Consider the following 21,697-nt stretch of genomic DNA (forward strand, 5'->3'; position numbering starts at 1 on the left):
TGCTGGTTCCTCCACACCAGACTCCTGAAACTAAGGTTTGTCCCTCTTCCACCCTTAGCTTAGGTATCTTTCGCCTCCAAAATGAATATAGAGCAGCAGACATGAATGTTGTTTCATCTACCTGTCTCTCAGGGGTAATTTTGTCAGGGAAGAAATTTGAGTTTTTGTTTGCTTTTTTTTTTTTACATGCTCATATGTTTTTGTTTCTCATCTCTTTTCTTAAAGTTATTTTTTCATTAACCATAAGATGTGTGTGTGTGTGTTTGTGTGTGTGTCTATGGATATATATGTATCCTCTAATAATTGTTGCCCAGAGGTGCAGTGGTGGCAAGTAAATACTTCTCTTTCAAAACACAAACATCTCATTGAAACTGGACCTTTTCAAGGACAGCAGGATGACTGGACCATACAAAGCATAATTTATAATTAGGAGTCTTACCCAGGCTACCAGAAAAATGGACTCAGTTCCTAAAATGACTAGCCAGTTTGTTAACAGAGTTTGGGAAATCTTCTATCTGAAATAAATGGGTAATGATTCCCCATTTGTGCCTATCCCTTAGATCTTCCTATTTGTTTAACAATGTCTGATTAAACATTTGCAAATTAATAAGTCCAAAATTTTAGGCACTTAATCAGGTAAAATTACTGGTGCTGATTTTGATCCAAAACTTAACATTTATTTCCTATAAGCAATATTGAAAGTGAAAACAAAGCTAAGTCTAGTTTTAAATAGGACTAATAAGAAGAAATCAGGTACTTTTTTCTCTTACCATTTTTTAATGTCAGGAAGTCTCTCTCTCTTAAAAAAAAAAAAAGAAGAGAGAAGAAAAAGAAAAAGTACAGGGATGACTGAATCAGGTAAATGTGCTTGAAACACCTGAATTTCACCAATGGCACCCCTTTCCAAATAATCCAATGTTGCTGACTTCAGATAATCATGGAAATGTTAATCAAGAAGAAATTTAGGCTGGGTGTGGTGGCTCACTCCTGCAATCCAAGCATTTTGGGAGGCCAAGGTGGGCAGATCACTTGAGTCCAGGAATTGGAAACCAGCCTGGGCAACATGGGGAAACCCCATCTCTACAGATAATAATAATAATGTTAGCTGGGCGTAATGGCATGTGCCTATTACAACAGTCCTAGTTACCTGGGAGTCTGAGGTGGGAGGATGACCTGAGCCCAGGAGGTCAAGGCTGCAATGAGCCATGGTGGTCCCACTGCACTCCAACCTGGGCAACAGAGTGAGACGCTGTCTCAAAGAAGATTGTTAATTCACAGTTGTATGTATAATGATTGCACATAGCAATATGTCTATGCACACAGAAAATATACACAGCAATATGTCTGTGTTACACAGATAAAAGTCTATAAGTGTTCACCCAACCACTACCTCCCCAAAATTAGTACTTCTAGCTCAGGTGATTTTTTAAAATGTCTTTCTGAATTATATGAATTTTTAAAGACTTTTTTTATAATCACAGATATGCACACACATACTCATAAAAAGGAAATAACTTTCCTTTTGATAAAAAGAATCTTTTGAACATTTTTTGAATATTTTCCATATCAGATTTCGAGCTTCTTATTTGTACATTTTTTGAATATTTAAAGTGCAATGTCTATATGTTTTTGTATTTTGTGGTTAACTTGTAATTCTTTTAAAAGATGTATCAAATAAAAAAGTTTTTTTGACATGAGGTTGTTTTACTGGCTCACTGATTTTGGAAGGAAACTGGAGGAAATGAGTTGCAGATGTTTTTAATCTCACTGAGCAAGGCAAGGAGACAGGAAGTTATGACGTTAATAGATCATACAGGGCAAGTGATTATGTTATCTGTGTGTACTTACTTTAATATAGTTCAGAATAGTCAGTGTCATGTGTGTGTCTGTGTTTTTACAAATTGACTTCAATATACATTCTGGAGGTAGTGATAAGCATATGAATGGCCCAATCTGGAATGATCTCCTGAAGAAGAGGTACCCTGTTATGTGTGAACACCAAATTCTTATCAACTGGCATAAAGGATGTAGAAGTAATAATAACACCATTGTTGTTTAACAGAGGTGATTGGTTCAAAAAATAAGCACGAAGAAGTATCTTTGTCTGTTTGGGCTTCTATAAAAAATACAGTAAATTGGGTAAGTTATACACAACAGAAATTTACTTCTCACATTCTTGAAGGCTGAGAAACACAAGATCAAGGAATGGGCAGATTGGGGGTCTGATAAGGGTATCCTTCCTGGTTCATAGTTGGTGGCCCCTTGATGTGTACTCACATGGTGAAGGGCAAGGCAGGTCTCTGGAGTTTCATTTATAAGGGCACTAGTCTCACCAGTTCCATTCTCATGACCTAAGTTCATTCTCACTTCCTAAATGACCCACTGTCTAATACTATCACATTGGTGATTAGGTGTCAACATTGGTGATTAGGTGTCAATATACTTCGGGGTGATAGGGAGGTGCAAACATTCAGACCACAGTAAGAATGAATAAAATCAGACAAGCTTCCAGGCCTATGCCATCTGTGCAGTGTTCCAGTTGAAGAGCCCTGCTTTTCACACTCCACAGAGGATTTTGCCACTTGGTCTAACTAAAAGGCCAGTCACAGAGCCTCACCATATTCAACTTGGAATGAACTCTGGCTTCAAAGGAGCAGCATCCATAGGCTAAGAACACATTACATGACTATTTGCAGCTACTTGCTATTAAATTTTTCACACAGTTTAATCCACAATTTTTTTAGTGTCATGTAACTGAAAAAAAAATGGTATCAAGTTTTGGGGGATGGGGATTTATGACTTCTCTGAGTTCTAACCACAAGGGGCATTTCACAGTTTTAAAAATGATTCTATAACGCTTCACATTACTATTTAATTACTGATCAAAGCCAATATACTCAGTAGTACCCAGGAACAACACATTTTCTTTGAAATTAAATAAAAGAGAGTATATTAGAAAGATGAACTAAAGCATTCAAATGAAAATGTGGGGCTTATCGTTAAAAAAATCATCAATAAATTCAATATAATAATTTCAAATCAAGCATTGACTTTTCTGAGGCTATGGTACTACATGACTGCATAATTTGCTTATCCATGAAGACAGACTTATACATAAGATTTTTTTTTCCGAAAAACACTCTTTTCTCTCTTTTCCCTCTCTTTTCTCTTTTCCTCTTTTTCCTTCTTTCATTTGCAGTAATGCCAGAGATCTGTTGTTAATTTTGATTTAGACTCACAGTAATGTAAAATTAGGAGAAATCGTACATTGCCCTTAATACTATGAAGATAGAATATCTAAAATTATCTTATTTACACTATTTTACATAAGTTAAGTTCATGCTTTTAGAGAAGTCAGTGAAGAGTACATCTACAAGGCCCTTAGACTTAGAACAAAACCTTTACGATGTTCCTGATGTAGCTGAAGCTTTTATGGAGATTATTTAAATAGACAACTTCACTGAAACCTTGTTTTCCCAGGCTTATGTTTCCAAATCGATCACTCCCATGTGCTTTAACTGATAGCTCCCAGTGATTCCACTAGTCACGGTCTAGATGTTGTTTCCTCCAAGAAGCTTTATTTGGTTTATAAAACTGAACTAGATCCCTACTTCTGTGCATCTATGGCACCCTGTTCTGATCACACTGTGTATGTGCGGTCTCCCTAACGAGGCTTTAGGCTTTTATCTTGTTTACGGCTCTTTTATAGTACTTAGCACAGAGCCCTGGAATTCAGCTGCTCAATAAACACTTATTAATTCTATTGTTCACCCCAGTGTTAAAATAAGATCTTATCTTAATATTCCAAAGTATTTGAGCATACCAAGGAGAAAAGTTCAGGGCAACAGAACTTAATCTCATTCTTCATGATTCATATTCACATTTTGCAGAAATATTACAGATAAGCTGAATCGAGGTAGCCAATTAAATGTTGAGAATCAAGAGTAAAGAAGATTTCTTCATGACTCTGCCTTAACCTTCCTGCATAACCCAGACCCTCAGTGTGGTTCTGCTTGGAGAGAGTCCTACATCCAGAACCCTGGGTTCCAGACCTCATAGCAGAACCCACACGGAAGCCTGCTAAGGAAGAAGACAAAACAACAGTACAGTGACAGCAGATAGGACAGGCAGCCCCAGGTACAAATTCGGTTGTAGGAATTGGAAATTATTTTATAGGGAAGAGTTAGTCTCTTTCTTATGATAACCTTAGAGTTGGTGTGATCAGGTGCATTATTATGATTCCAAACTAATGGTCTCTGTCTCAAGACCAGACTCACCATGGTTCTACACTGCAAGATGATTCATGAGGTAGGATTTCCCTACACACTGTGGCCCTACAATAGTCACCATCACCACAGGCTGAAATACCTTGTAAATAATCTTTACTGTTTCAGATTAACCATCAGCTGCTCTTTCTGGTTTTCCACTAGACAAACAGGGGTCATCGTGATGAGTTCAGGTGCCATGGTAAGCTGCAAATCCAGAAGAGTCTCTCTGTGGATAAGATTCCAAAGTCATTTCTAATGGTTGTCAAGGCATGAGCATATCAACTTCCTGCTTGCGGAGCCTTTGTATCAACTTCCAAGGGAAAAGTATGTAGACTTGCACTGGCAGATCATAGAGCTCTTTCTCCAGTATGCCCATTACCGTTGGTAAAATTGATGATAATAGGATATAATTGGTGTCTAAAGTCTCATTCTTCTAAAAATAATATTCTAGCTAGTGAATTCCTCTCTATATCAATGCCTGGTGCAGATGCTTTATGTAAATTATGCATTGATCCTTAAAAGAACCATAAAGTATTTAATCTCTTCTACTAGATGAAATAAAGGCAGTAAAGATATAGGCAAAATGATTGGTTACATATTTCATAGTCAGTGGTTGAAGCAAGAATTGAACAGTGATCTATTTTTCTCACTATATTACTTGCTAAAAACTAACCCATCAGAATCAACTTCCTAAAATAAACACTTTTACATATATAATAAGTGATATGGTTTGGATTTGTGTCCCTGTCCAAGTCTAATGTCAAATTGGAGGAGGGGCCTGGTGGGAGGTGATTGGATCATGGGGGCAGATTTCCTCCTTGCTATTCTCATGATAGTGATTGAGTCATCATGAGATCTGATGGTTTAAAAGTGTGTGGCACTTCCCCCTTTCCTCTCTCTCTCTCTCCTGCCACCATGTGAAGTAGGTGATTGCTTCCTCTTTGCCTTCTGCCGTAATTTTAAGTTTCCTGAGACCTCCTATTCATGCTTCCTGTTAAGCCTGTGAACTATGAGTCAATTAAATCTCTTTTCTTCATAAATTACCTAGTCTCAAGTAATTCTTTATAGCAGTGTGAGAATGGAAATACAGAAAATTGGTACCGAGAGTGGGGTACTGCTATACCTGAAAATGCAGAAGTGACTTTGGAACTGGGTAACACAGAGGTTGGAACAGTTTGGAGGGCTCAGAAGAAGACAGGAAGATGTAGGAAAGTTTGGAACTTCCTAGAGACTTGTTGAATGGTTTTGACCAAAATGCTGATAGTGATATAAACAATGAAGTCCAGGCTATGTGGTCTTAGATGGAGAGGAGGAACTTATTGGGAACTAGAGTAAATGTCACTCTTGCTATGATTTAGCAAAGGGACTGGTGCCATTTTGCCCTTGCCCTAGAACTTTGAATTTGAGAGAGATGATTTAGGGTATCTGGCAGGAGAAATTTCTAAGCAGCAAAGCATTCAAGATGTAACCTGGCTGTTTCTAAAAGTGTACTTTCATATGCATGAAGAAAGATAATCTGAAATTGGAACTTATATTTAAAAGGGAAACAGAGCATAAAAGTTTGGAAAATTGCAGCCCAGGCATGTGGTAGAAAATAAAATCCCATTTTCTGGGGAGAAATTTAAACCTGCTTCAGAAATTTGCATCAGTAAAGAGAAGCTGAATGTTAATAGCTAAGACAATGGGGAAAATGTCTCCAGGGCATTTCAGAGACTTTCACAGCAGCCCCTTTCTTCCCAGGCCCAGAAACCTAGGAGGGAAGAATGGTTTTGTGGGCCAGGTCCATTGTGGTCAAGCATCTTCCCTGACCACAATGGAATAAAACTAGAAATTAACAAGGCAATTTTTGGAATAAGAATACGTGAAAATTAAACAATATGGTCCTGAATGACTAGTGTGTCAATGAAGAAATTACGAAGGAAATTGAAAAACTTTTTGAGAAAAATGATAATGAAAATACAACATAGCAAAACCTATGAGACACAGCAAAAGCAGTACTAGCAGGGAAATTTATGTCTATAAGTGCCTACATTAAAAAAAAGAAAAACTTCAAAGAAACAACCTAATGACTAATCTTAAAGAAGTAGAAAAGCAAGAGCAAACCAAACCTAAAATTAGTAGAAGAAAATAAATAATAAAGAGCAGAGCAGAAATAAATGAAATTGAAATGAAAATAATAATACAAAAGATCAATGAAACAAAAGTTGTTTTTAAAAAAATTAAACAAAATTAACAAACCTTTAGTCAGACTAAGAAAAAAAGAGAAAATATTCAAATAAATAAAATAAGAGATGAAAAAGGAGACATTATAATAGGTACTGCAGAAATTCAAAGGATTATTAGTGGCTACTATGAAAAACTATATGCCAATACATTGAAAAATCTGGAAGAAATGGAAAAATTCCTAGACACATACAACCTACCAAGATTAGACAATGAAGGAATCCAAAACCTGAACAGACCAATAACAAGTAATGATAGTGAAGCCATAAGAAAAAGTCTTCCAGTAAAGAAAAGCCTGGGACCCAATGACTTCACTGTTTAATTTAAAGAAGATATACCAATTATATTCAAACTATCCTGAAAAATAGAGTAGAGAGGAATATTTTCAACCTCAATTAATGAGGCCTGTATTACCTTGATCAAAATCAGACAATGACACATAAAAAAGAAGAAAGCTACAGGCTCATATCTCTGATGAGTATTGATGTAAAAACCCTCAAGAAAATACTAGCAAACCAAATTCAACAGTACATTAAAAAGACCATTCATCATGACCAAGTGGGATTTATCTCTGGGATTCAAGTATGGTTCAACCTATGAAAATTAGTCAATGTGATACTTCATATCAACAGAATGGAGGACAAAAAGCGGTATGGTCATTTCAGCTAATGCTGTAAAAGCATTTGATAAAATTCAACATCTCTCCATGATAAAAACCCTAAAAAAACTGGGTAGGGAAGAAACATATCTCAACATAATAAAAGCCATATACAACAAACCCACAGTTTTTATGATACCGAATGGGAAAAAAACCTGAAAGCCTTTACTCTAAGAACTGGAACATGACAAGGATGCCCACTTTCACCACTGTAACTCAATATAGTATTGGATGTCCTAACTAGAGCAATCAGACAAGAGAAAGATATAAAGCGCATCCAAATTTGAAAGCAAGAAGTCAATTTAACATTATTTGCAGATTATATGATCTTATATTTCAAAAAACCTAAAGACATCACCAAAAAAACAATTAAAACTGATAAGCCAATTTAGTGAAGTTGTAGGATATAAAATCAACATACAAACATCAGTAACATTTCTGTCTGCCTACAGTGAACAATGTGAAAAATAAAAGTAATCCCATTTCCAATAACCACAAATAAAATTAAATACTCAAGAATTAACTAAAAAAGTGAAAGTTCTCTATAATGAAAATTATAAGACACTGATGAAGGAAATTGAAGAGGACAGAAAAATATGGAAAGATATTCCATCTTCATGGATTGGAAGAATCAATATTGTTAAAATGTTCATACTGCCCAAAGCAATCTACAGATTCAATGCAATTTCCATCAAAATACTAATGACATTCTTCACAGAAATAGAAAAAAATAAAGCTATCCCAAAATTTATTTGAAACCACAAAAGACCCAGAATAGCCACAGCTACCCTGAGCAAAAAGAACAAAACTGGAGGAATCACATTACCTAACTTCATATTACAGCTCAATAGTAACCAAAACAGCATGGTAGTGGCGTAAAAACAGACACATAGGCTGGGCGCAGTGGTTGACGCCTGTAATCCCAGCACTTTGGGAGGCGAAGGCGGGCAGATCATGAGATCAGGAGATAGAGACCATCCTGGCTAACATGGTGAAACCCCGTCTCTACTAAAAAAATAAAAAATAAAAATTAGCCGGGCATGATGGTGGGCGCCTGTAGTCCCAGCTACTGGAGAGGGTGAGGCAGGAGAATGGCGTGAACCTGGGAGGCGGAGCTTGCAGTGAGCCGAGATCGCGCCACTGCACTCCAGCCTGGGCGACAGAGCGAGACTCCGTCTCAAAAAAACAAAACAAAACAAAAACAAAAACAGACACATAGACCAGTGGAACAGAATAGAGAACCCAGAAAGAAATCCACACACCTATATCTTTGTTGAACTCATATTCAACAAAGATGTCAAGGACATACACCAAAGAAAAGACAATCTCTTTAATAAACGATGCTGGGAAAACTGGATATCCATATGCAAAAGAATGAAACTAGGCCCCTATCTCTTGACATATACAATAATCAAATCGAAGTGGATTAAAGACTTACATCTAAGACTTCAAACTATAAAACTACTACAAGAAACATTGGGGAAACTCTCTAGGACACTGGTCTGGGCAAAAATTGTTCGGGTAATACCCCTCAAGCACAGGGAACAAAAGCAAAAATGGGCAAATGGGATCATGTCAAGTTAAAAAGGTTCTGCACAGCAAAGGAATCCATAAACAAAGTGAAGACACAACATAGAGAATGCAAGAAGATACTTGCAAACTACCCATCTGACAAAGGATTAATAACTAGAAAATATAAGGAGCTTAAACAACTCTATAGGAAAAAATCTAATTATCCAATCAAAAAATGGGCAAAAGATTTGAATAGACATTTCTCAAAAAAAGACATACAAATGGAAAACAGTCACATGAAAAGGTGCTCAACATCATGGATCATCAGAGAAATGCAAATCAAAACTACAGTGACATATCGTCTCACCCCAGTTAAAATGGTTTGTGTCCAAAAAACAGTCAGTAACAAATGCTGGCAAGGATATGGAGGAAAGGAAGTCCTTGTACGTTGTTGGTGGGATTGTAAATTCATACAACCACTAAGGAGAACAGTTTGGGGGGTTCCTCAGAAAACTAAAAATTAAGCTACTATATGATCCAGCAATCCCACTGCTAGGTATATACCCAAAAGACAGAAATCAGTATACTGAAGAGATATTCCCACTCCCATGTTTGTTGCATCGCTGTTCACAATAGCCAAGATTTGGAAGCAAGCCAAGTATCCATCAACACACGAATGCGTAAAGAAAATGTGGTACTTTTACACAATGGAGTGCTATTCAGCCATAAAAACAATGAGATCCTGTCATCCGCAACAACTTGGATGGAACTGGAGATCATTATGTTAAGTGAAATAAGCCAAGCATATTAAAACAAACATTGCATATTCTCACTTATTTGCAGGATCTAAAAATCAAACCAATTGAATTCATAACCATAGAGAGTAGAGGATCTTTACCAGAGCCTGGGAAGTGTAGTGGGGTAGGGTGATAGGGGTGAGGTGAGGATGTTTAATGAGTACAAAAAATATAGTTAGAAAGAATGAATGAGACCTAATATTTAATAGCACAAAGGGGAGATTATAGTCAATAATAATTTAATTATACTTCTTAAAATTACTAAAAGTGTATAATTGGATTGTTTGTAATACAAAGGATAAATGCTTGAGTAGAGAGATACCCCTTCTCCATGTGATCATTATGTACTGCATGTCTGTATCAAGGCATCTCATGTACCCTGTAAACATATACTCCTACTATGTACCCACCAAAATTAAAAATAATAAAAAATTTAATAAATAAGAAAAGCTGGATATCCATTCTCTAAGACTTTAGTGTTACAGAGGGAATTTTATATATACACGTACAAATGTGTATGTTCAAGAATGTTCCAAATGGGTGCGGTGGCTCATACCTGTAATCCCAGCACTTTGGGGAGCCGAGGTGGGTGGATCACCTGAGGCCAGGAGTTCAAGACCTGCCTGTACAACATGGTGAGATGCTGTCTCTACTAAAAATGCAAAAATTAGCCAGTCACAGTGGTGTGTGCCTGTAGCCCCAGCTAGTTGGGAGGCTGAGGCACGAGAATCGCTTGAACCTGGGAGGCAAAGGTTGTCGTAAGCCAAGATCATGCCACTTCACTCCAGCCTGGGCAATAGAGTGAGACTCTGTCTCATAAAAAAAGAGAAAAAAAAGTCCTTAATAACATTTCATAAGGTAAACCTGAAAATTCAGATATGTATTAATAGTAGAATGAATTGTTATCTTTAAACAGTAGAATATATATAGCTTACAACTACATACAATGAACTAGATGAATCTTATAAAGATTTTATTAACAAATGAAGCAAGGCATAAAAGAATACAAACAATGTAATTCCATTTAAATAAAGTTTGAAAACAGGCCAAACAAAATTACATTACTTAGGCGCTCACATGTTTATGATAAAATCCTAGAAAATAGTTGTGAAAGTTGTGATGTTAGTTGGCTCTAGCAGGGTTGTCAGAAGTTGTCATATATACCTATATAGTTTTAGTAATGCTGAATGTATGCACCTGGGTTGTTACTTGTGCATTCATTTTGTAATTTATTTATGTTGAATATTGTGCATTTTATGTTTTTTGTACTCTTCAGTATGTGTCACATTTAATAATTTTGAAAAACAGAGAGAATAGGATGTAACTAACTAAAATATTGCTTTGAAAGGGAACAAAAGATTGTGTTGAAACTGACTGAGACATGGGGTCAAGAGATATTTCAAGAGTTTTGAGTCACATTTAGAAAGGCCCTCTCCTCTATAGGTGTATGAAGAACATAACCTTGATTTCTTCAAATGCATTTTCATAGTTTTACATTTTATATTTTATCAATTTGGGTGTGGTTCCTTTTTCTTATTTTAGTGTGTTGTGTGTGAGGTCTGGTTACAACTTGATCTTTTCCTATATGGCCATCCAGTAGTCCCAACCTACTAAGAAGTCTATCTTTACCCTGTATTATTCCTATAAAGTCTATTTTTTGGAATTTCTATTCTGTTGGTGATCTTTATACACTAGAGTCATTACCACATTTTCTCTACTTCATTTTAGAAATTTCTTTACCTGCTTATTTTGTGCTGAATTCTTACATACTGTTTTGAAGCTATGCTTTTGATTTCAATTATTTTAGTAATTCCTTCTAAATTTTAACACATTATTCAGTATTTCTGTGTTTTCCTAAGTATATTAGTCCATTTTCATACTGCTATGAAGAAATACTCAACACTGGGTAATTTAGAAAGGAAAAGAGATGTAATGGACTTGCAGTTTCACATGAGTGGGGAGGCCTCACAATCACAGCAGAAGGTGAAAGGGGAACAAAGGCACATCTTACATAGTGTCAGGCAAGAGAGCATGTGCAGGGGAATTGCCCTTTATAAAACCATCGGATCTCAGGCGACTTACTCACTATCATGAAAAAAGCACAGGAAAACCCACCCCCGTGATTCGATTACCTCCATCCTGGTCCCTCCCACAATACGTGGGCATTATGGGAGCTACAATTCAAGATGAGATTTGAGTGGACACAGCCAAACCATATCACTAAGCAAGATAAGAAAGTACCACAAGATGGTTATTACTGTGGGGTCTAAATTCAAAAGGCCTTCTGTGGTACTGCCCTTAATTTATTTAATTTCAATGCTTTAACAATAATAACTTTAATAATGATAACACTAACATACATTGATAATATTGTTTAAAATAACAATTGCCATAAAAAAATACTAAATGTTTATAAGGTTTTTATGAGCAATAGATGAATTACTACAGTGACCATAATAAAGTGATACATAATAAATCCCAAATATCTATTAGCTGGTATGAATAACTATTCATAGCATCAACTAATAAAGATTTGTATTTGTTTCCTATTGCTGCTATAACAAATTATTACTAATTTTGTGGCTTAAAACAACAGAAGCTTATTATCTTACAGTTTTGGAAATCGGAAGTCTGTGAAGCTTAAATCAAGATGTTAACAAGGTTGCATTCCATCTGCAGGCTCTAGGAGAGAATCTATTGCTTTGCTTTTCATTACATTTAAAACTAAATCAGTTGATTTCACAACAGCAAGACAAAGAAAGTCAGAAAATATAAGCTACTTACTGGTAGTTTCAAGAAAGAAATCATCAATGTTTACCTTACAGTGCCTTTTCTTGTTCTTTTGCACCCAGTGACAGATCTCTAACCTATGAGATCAGAATATTTGGGGATGAGTGGGATCCAGGGAAGCTGGTGGGGAAGAATATCTGTGGATCACTAAGAAAGCAGCATGCCTCTCTGGTTTTTGGTGGGGGAGATATAATAGAAAAAGTATTAGACTAGAAACCAACTACTTTGTAACATGGTCTAGGTTAACAGTAACAAGGTGTGAAACCTTAAATGACAATTTTGCTGAGTCTCAGGATTTTAAAAAATTTCTTTAAGATGGGTAATAAAGATATCAATATTTAATTTGGAGATAGAGCTATTCTTTTTACCGATAACATTTCCTTGGATGATAAAATGTATTTTTTTTCTTTATAAATTGCACAGCTTGAAAAGGTAATTGTAGGGTATTGCTAGACAAATGCTCAGTTGAATATGCTGGTACCTTCTGAACTTCAGTTCAAATCTAGAAATACTGCTGAGTAGCACCACATCCTATCTGATATGAAAAATTCCTCATATTAAAGCTCTTCAAAGAACAGTAAAAAGAGCAGACACTAAAATTTTTCTGCTTTTTTCTGTATATAAGTAAATCATATTTTGGGTGACAAAAAATTCAAGCTCCTATCATATTACCTAAGTGGAAAATTCCTTAGATGAGTAAGTACTTATAAGGGAGAAAAACAGAGCTTTGTGTAATGTTTCTATAATTTAACAAAAAAAATTTTACTGGAGATATACAAAACAAAGTAACAAAAAGTACATAAAAAGATGTAATAAAGTGTGTTTTAATTCTAGTCTTAAAGCAATTCTTAATCTCCTTAGGGAAATTCAGTCTTTCTCTATAGACTTTTAACTTTGAGAAAAATACAAACAAAGGAACTGACTTATGGTTTTCCAAAAATGTTTTTATGGTTAAAATCTGTATAAATAGATATATAAGTTACATATTTTAAGAAAAATCAGTCATTTTTCATATATAATTGCAAAGAATTAAGCTCATTTAAATTTAGCACTATAAGTAAGCATTAAATTAAATGCACTGAGATTTTTGGCACATTACATAGCATTCCTTATACCACATATTTATAAGATCTAAAGGATTATAAACATATTACACATAATAATTCAGTCCAATATAAATTGTTTCAGGTTATAAAATGCCCTATTTGAGTTGTGCTCTTGGTAAGGGTGAACAAAAAAGAAAAGGCTTCTTTTTTTTTTATTTATTTATTTATTTATTTATTTATTTTTATTATTATACTTTAGGTTTTAGGGTACACGTGCACAATGTGCAGGCTTGTTGCATATGTATCCATGTGCCATGTTGATTTCCTGCACCCATTAACTCATCATTTAGCATTAGGTGTATCTCCTAATGCTGTCCCTCCCCCCTCCCCCAACCCCACAACAGTCCCCGGAGTGTGATGTTCCCCTTCCTGTGTCCATGAGTTCTCATTGTTCAATTCCCACCTATGAGTGAGAACATGCGGTGTTTGGTTTTTTGTCCTTGCAATAGTTTACTGAGAATGATGTTTTCCAGTTTCATCCATGTCCCTACAAAGGACATGAACTCATTATTTTTTATGGCTGCATAGTATTCCATGGTGTATACGTGCCACACTTTCTTAATCCAGTCTATCGTTGTTGGACATTTGGGTTGGTTCCAAGTCTTTGCTATTGTGAATAGTGCCGCAGTAAACATATGTGTGCATGTGTCCTTATAGCAGCATGATTTATAGTCCTTTGGGTCTATACCCAGTAATGGAATGGCTGGGTCAAATGGTATTTCTAGTTCTAGATCCCTGAGGAATCGCCACACTGACTTCCACAATGGTTGAACTAGTTTACAGTCCCACTAACAGTGTAAAAGTGTTCCTATTTCTCCACATCCTCTCCAGCACCTGTTGTTTCCTGATTTTTTAATGGTAGCCATTCTAACTGGTGTGAGATGGTATCTCACTGTGGTTTTGATTTGCATTTCTCTGATGGCCAGTGATGAGGAGCATTTCTTCATGTTTTGGCTGCATAAATGTCTTCTTTTGAGAAGTGTCTGTTCATGTCCTTTGCCCACTTTTTGATGGGGTTGTTTGATTTTTTTCTTGTAAATTTGTTTGAATTCATTGTAGATTCTGGATATTAGCCCTTTGTCAGATGAGTAGGTTGCAAAAATTTTCTCCCATTCTGTAAGTTGCCTGTTCACTCTGATGGTAGTTTCTTTTGCTGTGCAGAAGCTCTTTAGTTTAATTAGATCCCATTTGTCAATTTTGGCTTTTGTTGCTATTGCTTTTGGTGTTTTAGACATGAAGTCCTTGCCCACGCCTATGTCCTGAATGGTATTGCCTAGGTTTTCTTGTAGGATTTTAATGGTTTTAGGTCTTACATTTAAGTCTTTAATCCATCTGGAATTAATTTTTGTATAAGGTGTAAGGAAGGGATCCAGTTTCAGCTTCCTACATATGGCTAGCCAGTTTTCCCAGCACCATTTATTAAATAGGGAATCCTTTCCCCATTTCTTGTTTTTGTCAGGTTTCTCAAAGATCAGATAGTTGTAGATATGCGGCATCATTTCTGAGGACTCTGTTCTGTTCCATTGATCTATGTCTCTGTTGTGGTACCAGTACCATGCTGTTTTGGTTACTGTAGCCTTGTAGTATAGTTTGAAGTCAGGTAGCGTGATGCCTCCAGCTTTGTTCTTTTGCCTTAGGATTGACTTGGTGATGTGGGCTCTTTAATGGTTCCATATGAACTTTAAAGTAGTTTTTTCCAATTCTGTGAAGAAAGTCATTGGTAGCTTGATGGGGATGGCATTGAATCTATAAATTACCTTGGGCAGTATGGCCATTTTCACGATATTGATTCTTCCAACCCATGAGCATGGAATGTTCTTCCATTTGTTTGTATCCTCTTTTATTTCATTGAGCAGTGGTTTGTAGTTCTCCTTGAAGAGGTCCTTCACATCCCTTGTAAGTTGGATTCCTAGGTATTTTATTCTCTTTGAAGCAATTGTGAATGGGAGTTCACTCATGATTTGGCTCTCTGTTTGTCTGTTATTGGTGTACAAGAATGCTTGTGATTTTTGTACATTGATTTTGTATCCTGAGACTTTGCTGAAGTTGCTAATCAGCTTAAGGAGATTTTGGGCTGAGACAATGGGGTTTTCTAGATATACAATCATGTCATCTGCAAACAGGGACAGTTTGACTTCCTCTTTTCCTAATTGAATACCCTTTATTTCCTTCTCCTGCCTGATTGCTCTGGCCAGAACTTCCAGCACTATGTTGAATAGGAGCGGTGAGAGAGGGCATCCCTGTCTTGTGCCAGTTTTCAGAGGGAATGCTTCCAGTTTTTGCCCATTCAGTATGATATTGGCTGTGGGTTTGTCATAGATAGCTCTTATTATTTTGAGATATGTCCCATCAATACCTAATTTATTGAGAGTTTTTAGCATGAAGGGTTGTTGAATTTTGTCAAGGCCTTTTCTGCATCTATTGAGATAATCATGTGGTTTTTGTCTTTGGTTCTGTTTATATGCTGGATTACATTGATTGATTTGCGTATGTTGAACCAGCCTTGCATCCCAGGGATAAAGCCCATTTGATCATGGTGGGTAAGCTTTTTGATGTGTTGCTGGATTCGGTTTGCCAGTATTTTATTGAGGATTTTTGCATCAATGTTCATCAAGGATATTGGTCTGAAATTCTCTTTTTTGGTTATGTCTCTGCCAGGCTTTGGTATCAGGACGATGCTGGCTTCATAAAATGTGTTAGGGAGGATTCCCTCTTTTTCTATCGATTAGAATAGTTTCAGAAGGAATGGTACCAGTTCCTCCTTGTACCTCTGGTAGAATTTGGCTGTGAATCCATCAGGTCCTGGACCGTTTTTGGTTGGTAAGCTATTGATTATTGCCACAATTTCAGAACCTGTTATTGGTCTATTCAGAGATTCAACTTCTTCCTGGTTTAGTCTTGGGAGGGTGTATTTGTCGAGGAATTTATCCATTTCTTCTAGATTTTCTAGTTTATTTGCATAGAGGTGTTTGTAGTATTCTCTGATGGTAGATTGCATTACTGTGGGATCGGTGGTGATATCCCCTTTTCCATTTTTTATTGCATCTATTTGATTCTTCTCTGTTTTCTTCTTTATTAGTCTTGCCAGCGGTCTATCAATTTTGTTGATCTTTTCAAAAAACCAGCTCCTGGATTCATTAATTTTTTGAAGGGTTTTTTTGTGTCTCTATTTCCTTCAGTTCTGCTCTGATTTTAGTTATTTCTAGCCTTCTGCTAGCTTTTGAATGTGTTTGCTCTTGCTTTTCTAGTTCTTTTAATTGTGATGTTAGGGTGTCAATTTTGGATCTTTCCTGCTTTCTCTTGTGGGCATTTAGTGCTATAAATTTCCCTCTACACACTGCTTTGAACGTGTCCCAGAGATTCTGGTATGTTGTGTCTTTGTTCTCGTTGGTTTCAAGGAACATCTTTATTTCTGCCTTCATTTCATTATGTACCCAATAGTCATTCAGGAGCAGGTTGTTCAGTTTCCATGTAGTTGAGCGGTTTTGACTGAGTTTCTTAATCCTGAGTTCTAGTTTGATTGCACTGTGGTCTGAGAGACAGTTTGTTATAATTTCTGTTCTTTTACATTTGCTAAGGAGAGCTTTACTTCCAACTATGTGGTCAATTTTGGAATAGGTGTGGTGTGGTGCTGAAAAAAATGTATATTCTGTTGATTTGAGGTGGAGAGTTCTGTGGATGTCTATTAGGTCCACTTTGTGCAGAGCTGAGTTCAATTCCTGGATATCATTGTTAACTTTCTGTCTCGTTGATCTGTCTAATGTTGACAGATCTCCCATCATTATTGTGTGGGAGTTTAAGTCCCTTTGTAGGTCACTCAGGACTTGCTTTATGAATCTGGGTGCTCCTGTGTTGGGTGCATATATATTTAGGATAGTTAGCTCTTCTTGTTGAATTGATCCCTTTACCATTATGTAATGGCCTTCTTTGTCTCTTTTGATCTTTGTTGGTTTAAAGTCTATTTTATCAGAGACTAGGATTGCAACCCCTGCCTTTTTTTGTTTTCCATTTGCTTGATAGATCTTCCTCCATCCCTTTATTTTGAGTCTATGTGTGTCTCTGCACGTGAGATGGGTTTCCTGAATACAGCACATTGATGGGTCCTGACTCCTTATCCAGTTTGCAGTCTGTGTCTTTTAATTGGAGCATTTAGCCCATTTACATTTAACGTGAATATTGTTATGTGTGAATCTGATTCTGTCATTATGATGTTAGTTGGTTATTTTGCTCGTTAGTTGATGCAGTTTCTTCCTAGCCTCGATGGTCTTTACAATTTAGCATGTTTTTGCAGTGGCTGGTACCAGTTGTTCCTTTCCAAGTTTAGTGCTTCCTTCAGGAGCTCTTTTAGGGCAGGCCTGGTGGTGACAAAATCACTCAGCATTTGCTTGTCTGTAAAGTATTTTATTTCTCCTTCACTTATGAAGCTTAGTTTGGCTGGATATGAAATTCTGGGTTGAAAATTCTTTTCTTTAAGAATGTTGAATATCTGCCCTCACTCTCTTCTGGCTTGCAGAGTTTTTGCCAAGAGATCAGCTGTTAGTCCGATGGGCTTCCCTTTGTGGGTAACCCGACCTTTCTCTCTGGCTGCCCTTAACATTTTTTCCTTCATTTCAACTTTGGTGAATCTGACAATTATGTGTCTTGGAGTTGCTCTTCTCGAGGAGTATCTTTGTGGCGTTCTCTGTATTTCCTGAATTTGAATGTTGGCCTGCCTTGCTAGATTGGGGAAGTTCTCCTGGATAATATCTTGCAGAGTGTTTTCCAACTTGGTTCCATTCTCCCCATCATTTTCAGGTACACCAATCAGACGTAGGTTTGGTCTTTTCACATAGTCCCAAATTTCTTGGAGGCTTTGTTCATTTCTTTTTATTCTTTTTTCTCTAAACTTCCCTTCTTGCTTCATTTCATTCATTTCATCTTCCATCAGTGATACCCTTTCTTGCAGTTGATCGCATCTGCTACCGAGGCTTCTGCAATCTTCGCGTAGTTCTCGAAACTTGGCTTTCAGCTCCATCAGCTCCTTTAAGCCCTTCTCTCCATTGGCTATTCTAGTTATTCATTCTTCTAATTTTTTTTCAAAGTTTTTAACTTCTTTGCTATTGTTTTGAATTTCCTCCCGTAGCTCAGAGTAGTTTGATCGTCTGAAGCCTTCTTCTCTCAACTCGTCAAAGTCATCCTCCATCCAGCTTTGTTCCGTTGCTGGTGAGGAACTGCGTTCCTTTGGAGGAGGAGAGGTGCTCTGCTTTTTAGAGTTTCCAGTTTTTCTGCTCTGTTTTTTCCCCATCTTTGTGGTTTTATCTACTTTTGGTCTTTGATGATGGTGATGCCCAGATGGATTTTTGGTGTGGATGTCCTTTCTGTTTGTTAGTTTTCCTTCTACCAGACAAGACCCTCAGCTGCAGGTCTGTTGGAGTTTACTAGAGGTCCACTCCAGACCCTGTTTGGCTGGGTGTCAGCGGCGGTAGCTGCAGAACAGCGGATTTTTGTGAGACCACAAATTCAGCTGTCTGATAGTTCCTCTGGAAGTTTTGTCTCAGAAGAGTACCTGGCTGAGTGAGGTGTCAGTCTGTCCCTACTGGGGGGGGTGCCTCCCAGTTAGGCTGCTCAGGGGTGAGGGACCCACTTTAGGAGGCAGTCTGTCCGTTCTGAGATCTCCAGCTGCATGCTGGGAGAACCACTACTCTCTTCAAAGCTGTCAGTCAGACAGGGACATTTAAGTCTGTGGAGGTTCCTGCTGAATTTTTGTTTGTCTGTGCCCTGTCCCCAGAGGTGGAGCCTACAGAGGCAGGCAGGCCTCCTTGAACTGTGGTGGGCTCCACCCAGTTCGAGCTTCCTGGCTGCTTTGTTTACCTAAGCAAGCCTGGGCAATGGCGGGCGCCTCTCCCCCAGCCTCGCTGCCGCCTTGCAGCTTGATCTCAGACTGCTGTGCCAGCAATCAGCGAGACTCCGTGGGCATAGGACCCTCCGAGCCAGGTGCAAGACACAATCTCCCAGTGTGCCGTTTTCCAGGCCCGTTGGAAAAGCGCAGTATTAGGGTGGGATTGACCCAATATTCCAGGTGCCCTCTGTTACCCCTTTCTTTGACTAGGAAAGGGAACTCCCTGACCCCTTGCACTTCCCAAGTGAGGCAATGCCTCGCCCTGCTTCGGCTCGCGCACAGTGCGCTTCACCGACTGTCCTGCACCCACTGTTTGGCACTCCCTAGTGAGATGAAACCGGTACCTCAAAGAGAAATGCAGAAATCACCCGTCTTCTGTGTCGCTCAGGCTGGGAGCTGTAGACCGGAGCTGTTCCTATTAGGCCATCTTGGCTCCACCCCCCCGAAAAGGCTTCTTCTTTAGCCCTTAAGCCTATGACACAATTTCCATGCTGGTAATTCCTTTCATCTTCTGAAGAATCTCTATTTTATTATAACATTATTGGCTTTCAGCTTGGAATTTCTCTATGCAGATTGTCTATTGACAGTGCCAAGGAATCATCTCACTGTCCGTAGAATAGCAGCCTCCACCCAGGTGAAAGCTGCACATTGCTTCCACTTTACCATTGGTACTTCCCTCTGATGGCATCCAGCACATGACCATTAGCCTGAGTGATGCCCAACTGAGCCCAGACTTTGGTCAAGTTCCTTCCGACTGAGCCCAGTTAGGGACACCCTGCCCCCAGAGGAATATAACAAGCCCCCTCCCCTAGATGCCCTGCAGCTTATTTTTCTTCCAAAAGGTCGCCCCCACCCCAAGTTCCCAGAACATAGGTGCCGCTATAACCACCCCTAAGCTAAACCACATCCTGGTACCCTGAGCCAGGCGAGGGCAAAAACTGACAAACTGCAGGATGTGGCAGCACTGGGAGGAAAAGTCCCCACAAATGGCCTTGCCCCACCAACACCCCCGCAGACACACACAAAACCCCTGCAGACCTACTTATACCCCTTAGCCTGTAAGCCCGGCGGCTGCCTCCTCTGATTTCTGCGGAGCAGCCCGGCTGGTTAATAAATTTGCTTGCCAGGCTTTGGGTCTTCTTGTCCTTTCTCTCGGCTAACCTTACAAGCCCATGTGCAGAACTCCCTCTAGGTCAGCCGTCCCCCAACCTATTTGGCATCAGGGACCAGTTTCGTGGAAGATAATTTTTCCACAGAGGGTTGGTGGGGGGTGGAGGTGGGGTGGCGTTATTGGTTTCTGGTTTATATTGTTCCACAAGGATCACACAACCTACATCTTTTGCATGCACAGTTCACAATAGGGTTCCCACTCCTATGAGAATCTAATGTCACTGCTGATCTGACAGGAGGTGGAGCTCAGGCTGTAATGCTCACTTACCTGCTGCTCACCTCCTGCTGTGTGGCCAGGTTCCTAAAAGGCCACAGACCGGAGCTAGTCTATGACCTGAGGGTTGGGAAGCCCTGCTCTAGGTAACATAATCCCCTTATGAGAAATTAGACAGATGGCACTGAGATGCAAGGGAAAGCATCCCTTGATGAAACCATCCCAATATCACGCATAAATGAAGGCAGTGATACAATGTCTCTTATACAATTTATAATCTCTTAAAGGAAGCAATAATCATTTAAACTATTGGACTACTGGGATGTACATTTTACCAGATACCAGCATCATAATCTTATAACTCTATATGAAAGTTTGAAAAAATAATTATAAAGTTTATTTAAATGTTGATTGTCCCAAGTTCTACAGTTTCTTGTTCTGTTGTGTCATCAGTGACAAAGAGTAAAAAAAGGAAACTCCCATATTTAGCACTTTAGAGTAAAACACATGGATCATCGTTACTAACAGTCCTCTGGGCATGCTGGAGCTCATTGAGAAGTCTTCTGTTTTGAGCTTGGAATATTGTGCTTAGCTGTGCAGCCTGTTCCTAAAGAGTGATAAATAGAAAGTAAGATCAAGCTTCTTACTGATTGCCTAAATCACTCACTTGTCCTTACTTCTTTTCATCTACAGTAGCAATAAACAGCTCCTGAATATCTCTCTTCCATTCCTGTGCATCTAACCTATTTCTGTAATTATTCACCCTCCTTGTCTTTCTCTAGCTCCAGAAATGGTCATTTCTCACCTCTGGAATATTGGTGTCCCTAGGATTCCAAACCAAAGCTCCCTTCCCCCTTAAACCACACAATTTCCTTGGGCAATCTTAGTCACATCTTGACTTCAATTCTCATACACACACAGGAGCCTGTCAGATATATTTCTAAGAGAAGAGGCTGACACAAAAACAGTGTATCTAAGTGACATCGGAATCAGGTGGGCTGTCCAATCTTTAGATAAGAGAATTTGTTCCAGGTCACCACAGAAGTAGGAGAAAAGAGTGAAGACATAACCACATGTTGCT

At 38.2% G+C, this 21,697-nt stretch overlaps 1 protein-coding gene across 5 annotated transcripts in view; it reads right to left on the reverse strand.

The window, feature by feature from the left end:
* Positions 1-21,697, reverse strand: part of GBP5 (guanylate binding protein 5) — a 33,483-nt gene that overhangs the window by 197 nt on the left and 11,589 nt on the right. For 4 of the 5 annotated variants that reach the window (XM_063625359.1, XM_063625358.1, XM_063625356.1 and 1 more), the window contains exon 11: positions 20,985-21,223. The exons of the other annotated variant lie outside the window; for it this stretch is intronic. In XM_063625359.1, the coding sequence (XP_063481429.1) occupies positions 21,110-21,223 (114 nt within the window). In that variant the 3' untranslated portion in view covers positions 20,985-21,109. Of the gene's footprint in view, positions 1-20,984; positions 21,224-21,697 lie in introns of those variants that run through there. 5 annotated transcript variants of the gene reach the window in all.

This window comes from Symphalangus syndactylus, chromosome 12, assembly GCF_028878055.3.
Source record: "Symphalangus syndactylus isolate Jambi chromosome 12, NHGRI_mSymSyn1-v2.1_pri, whole genome shotgun sequence".
Taxonomy (NCBI): domain Eukaryota; kingdom Metazoa; phylum Chordata; class Mammalia; order Primates; family Hylobatidae; genus Symphalangus; species Symphalangus syndactylus.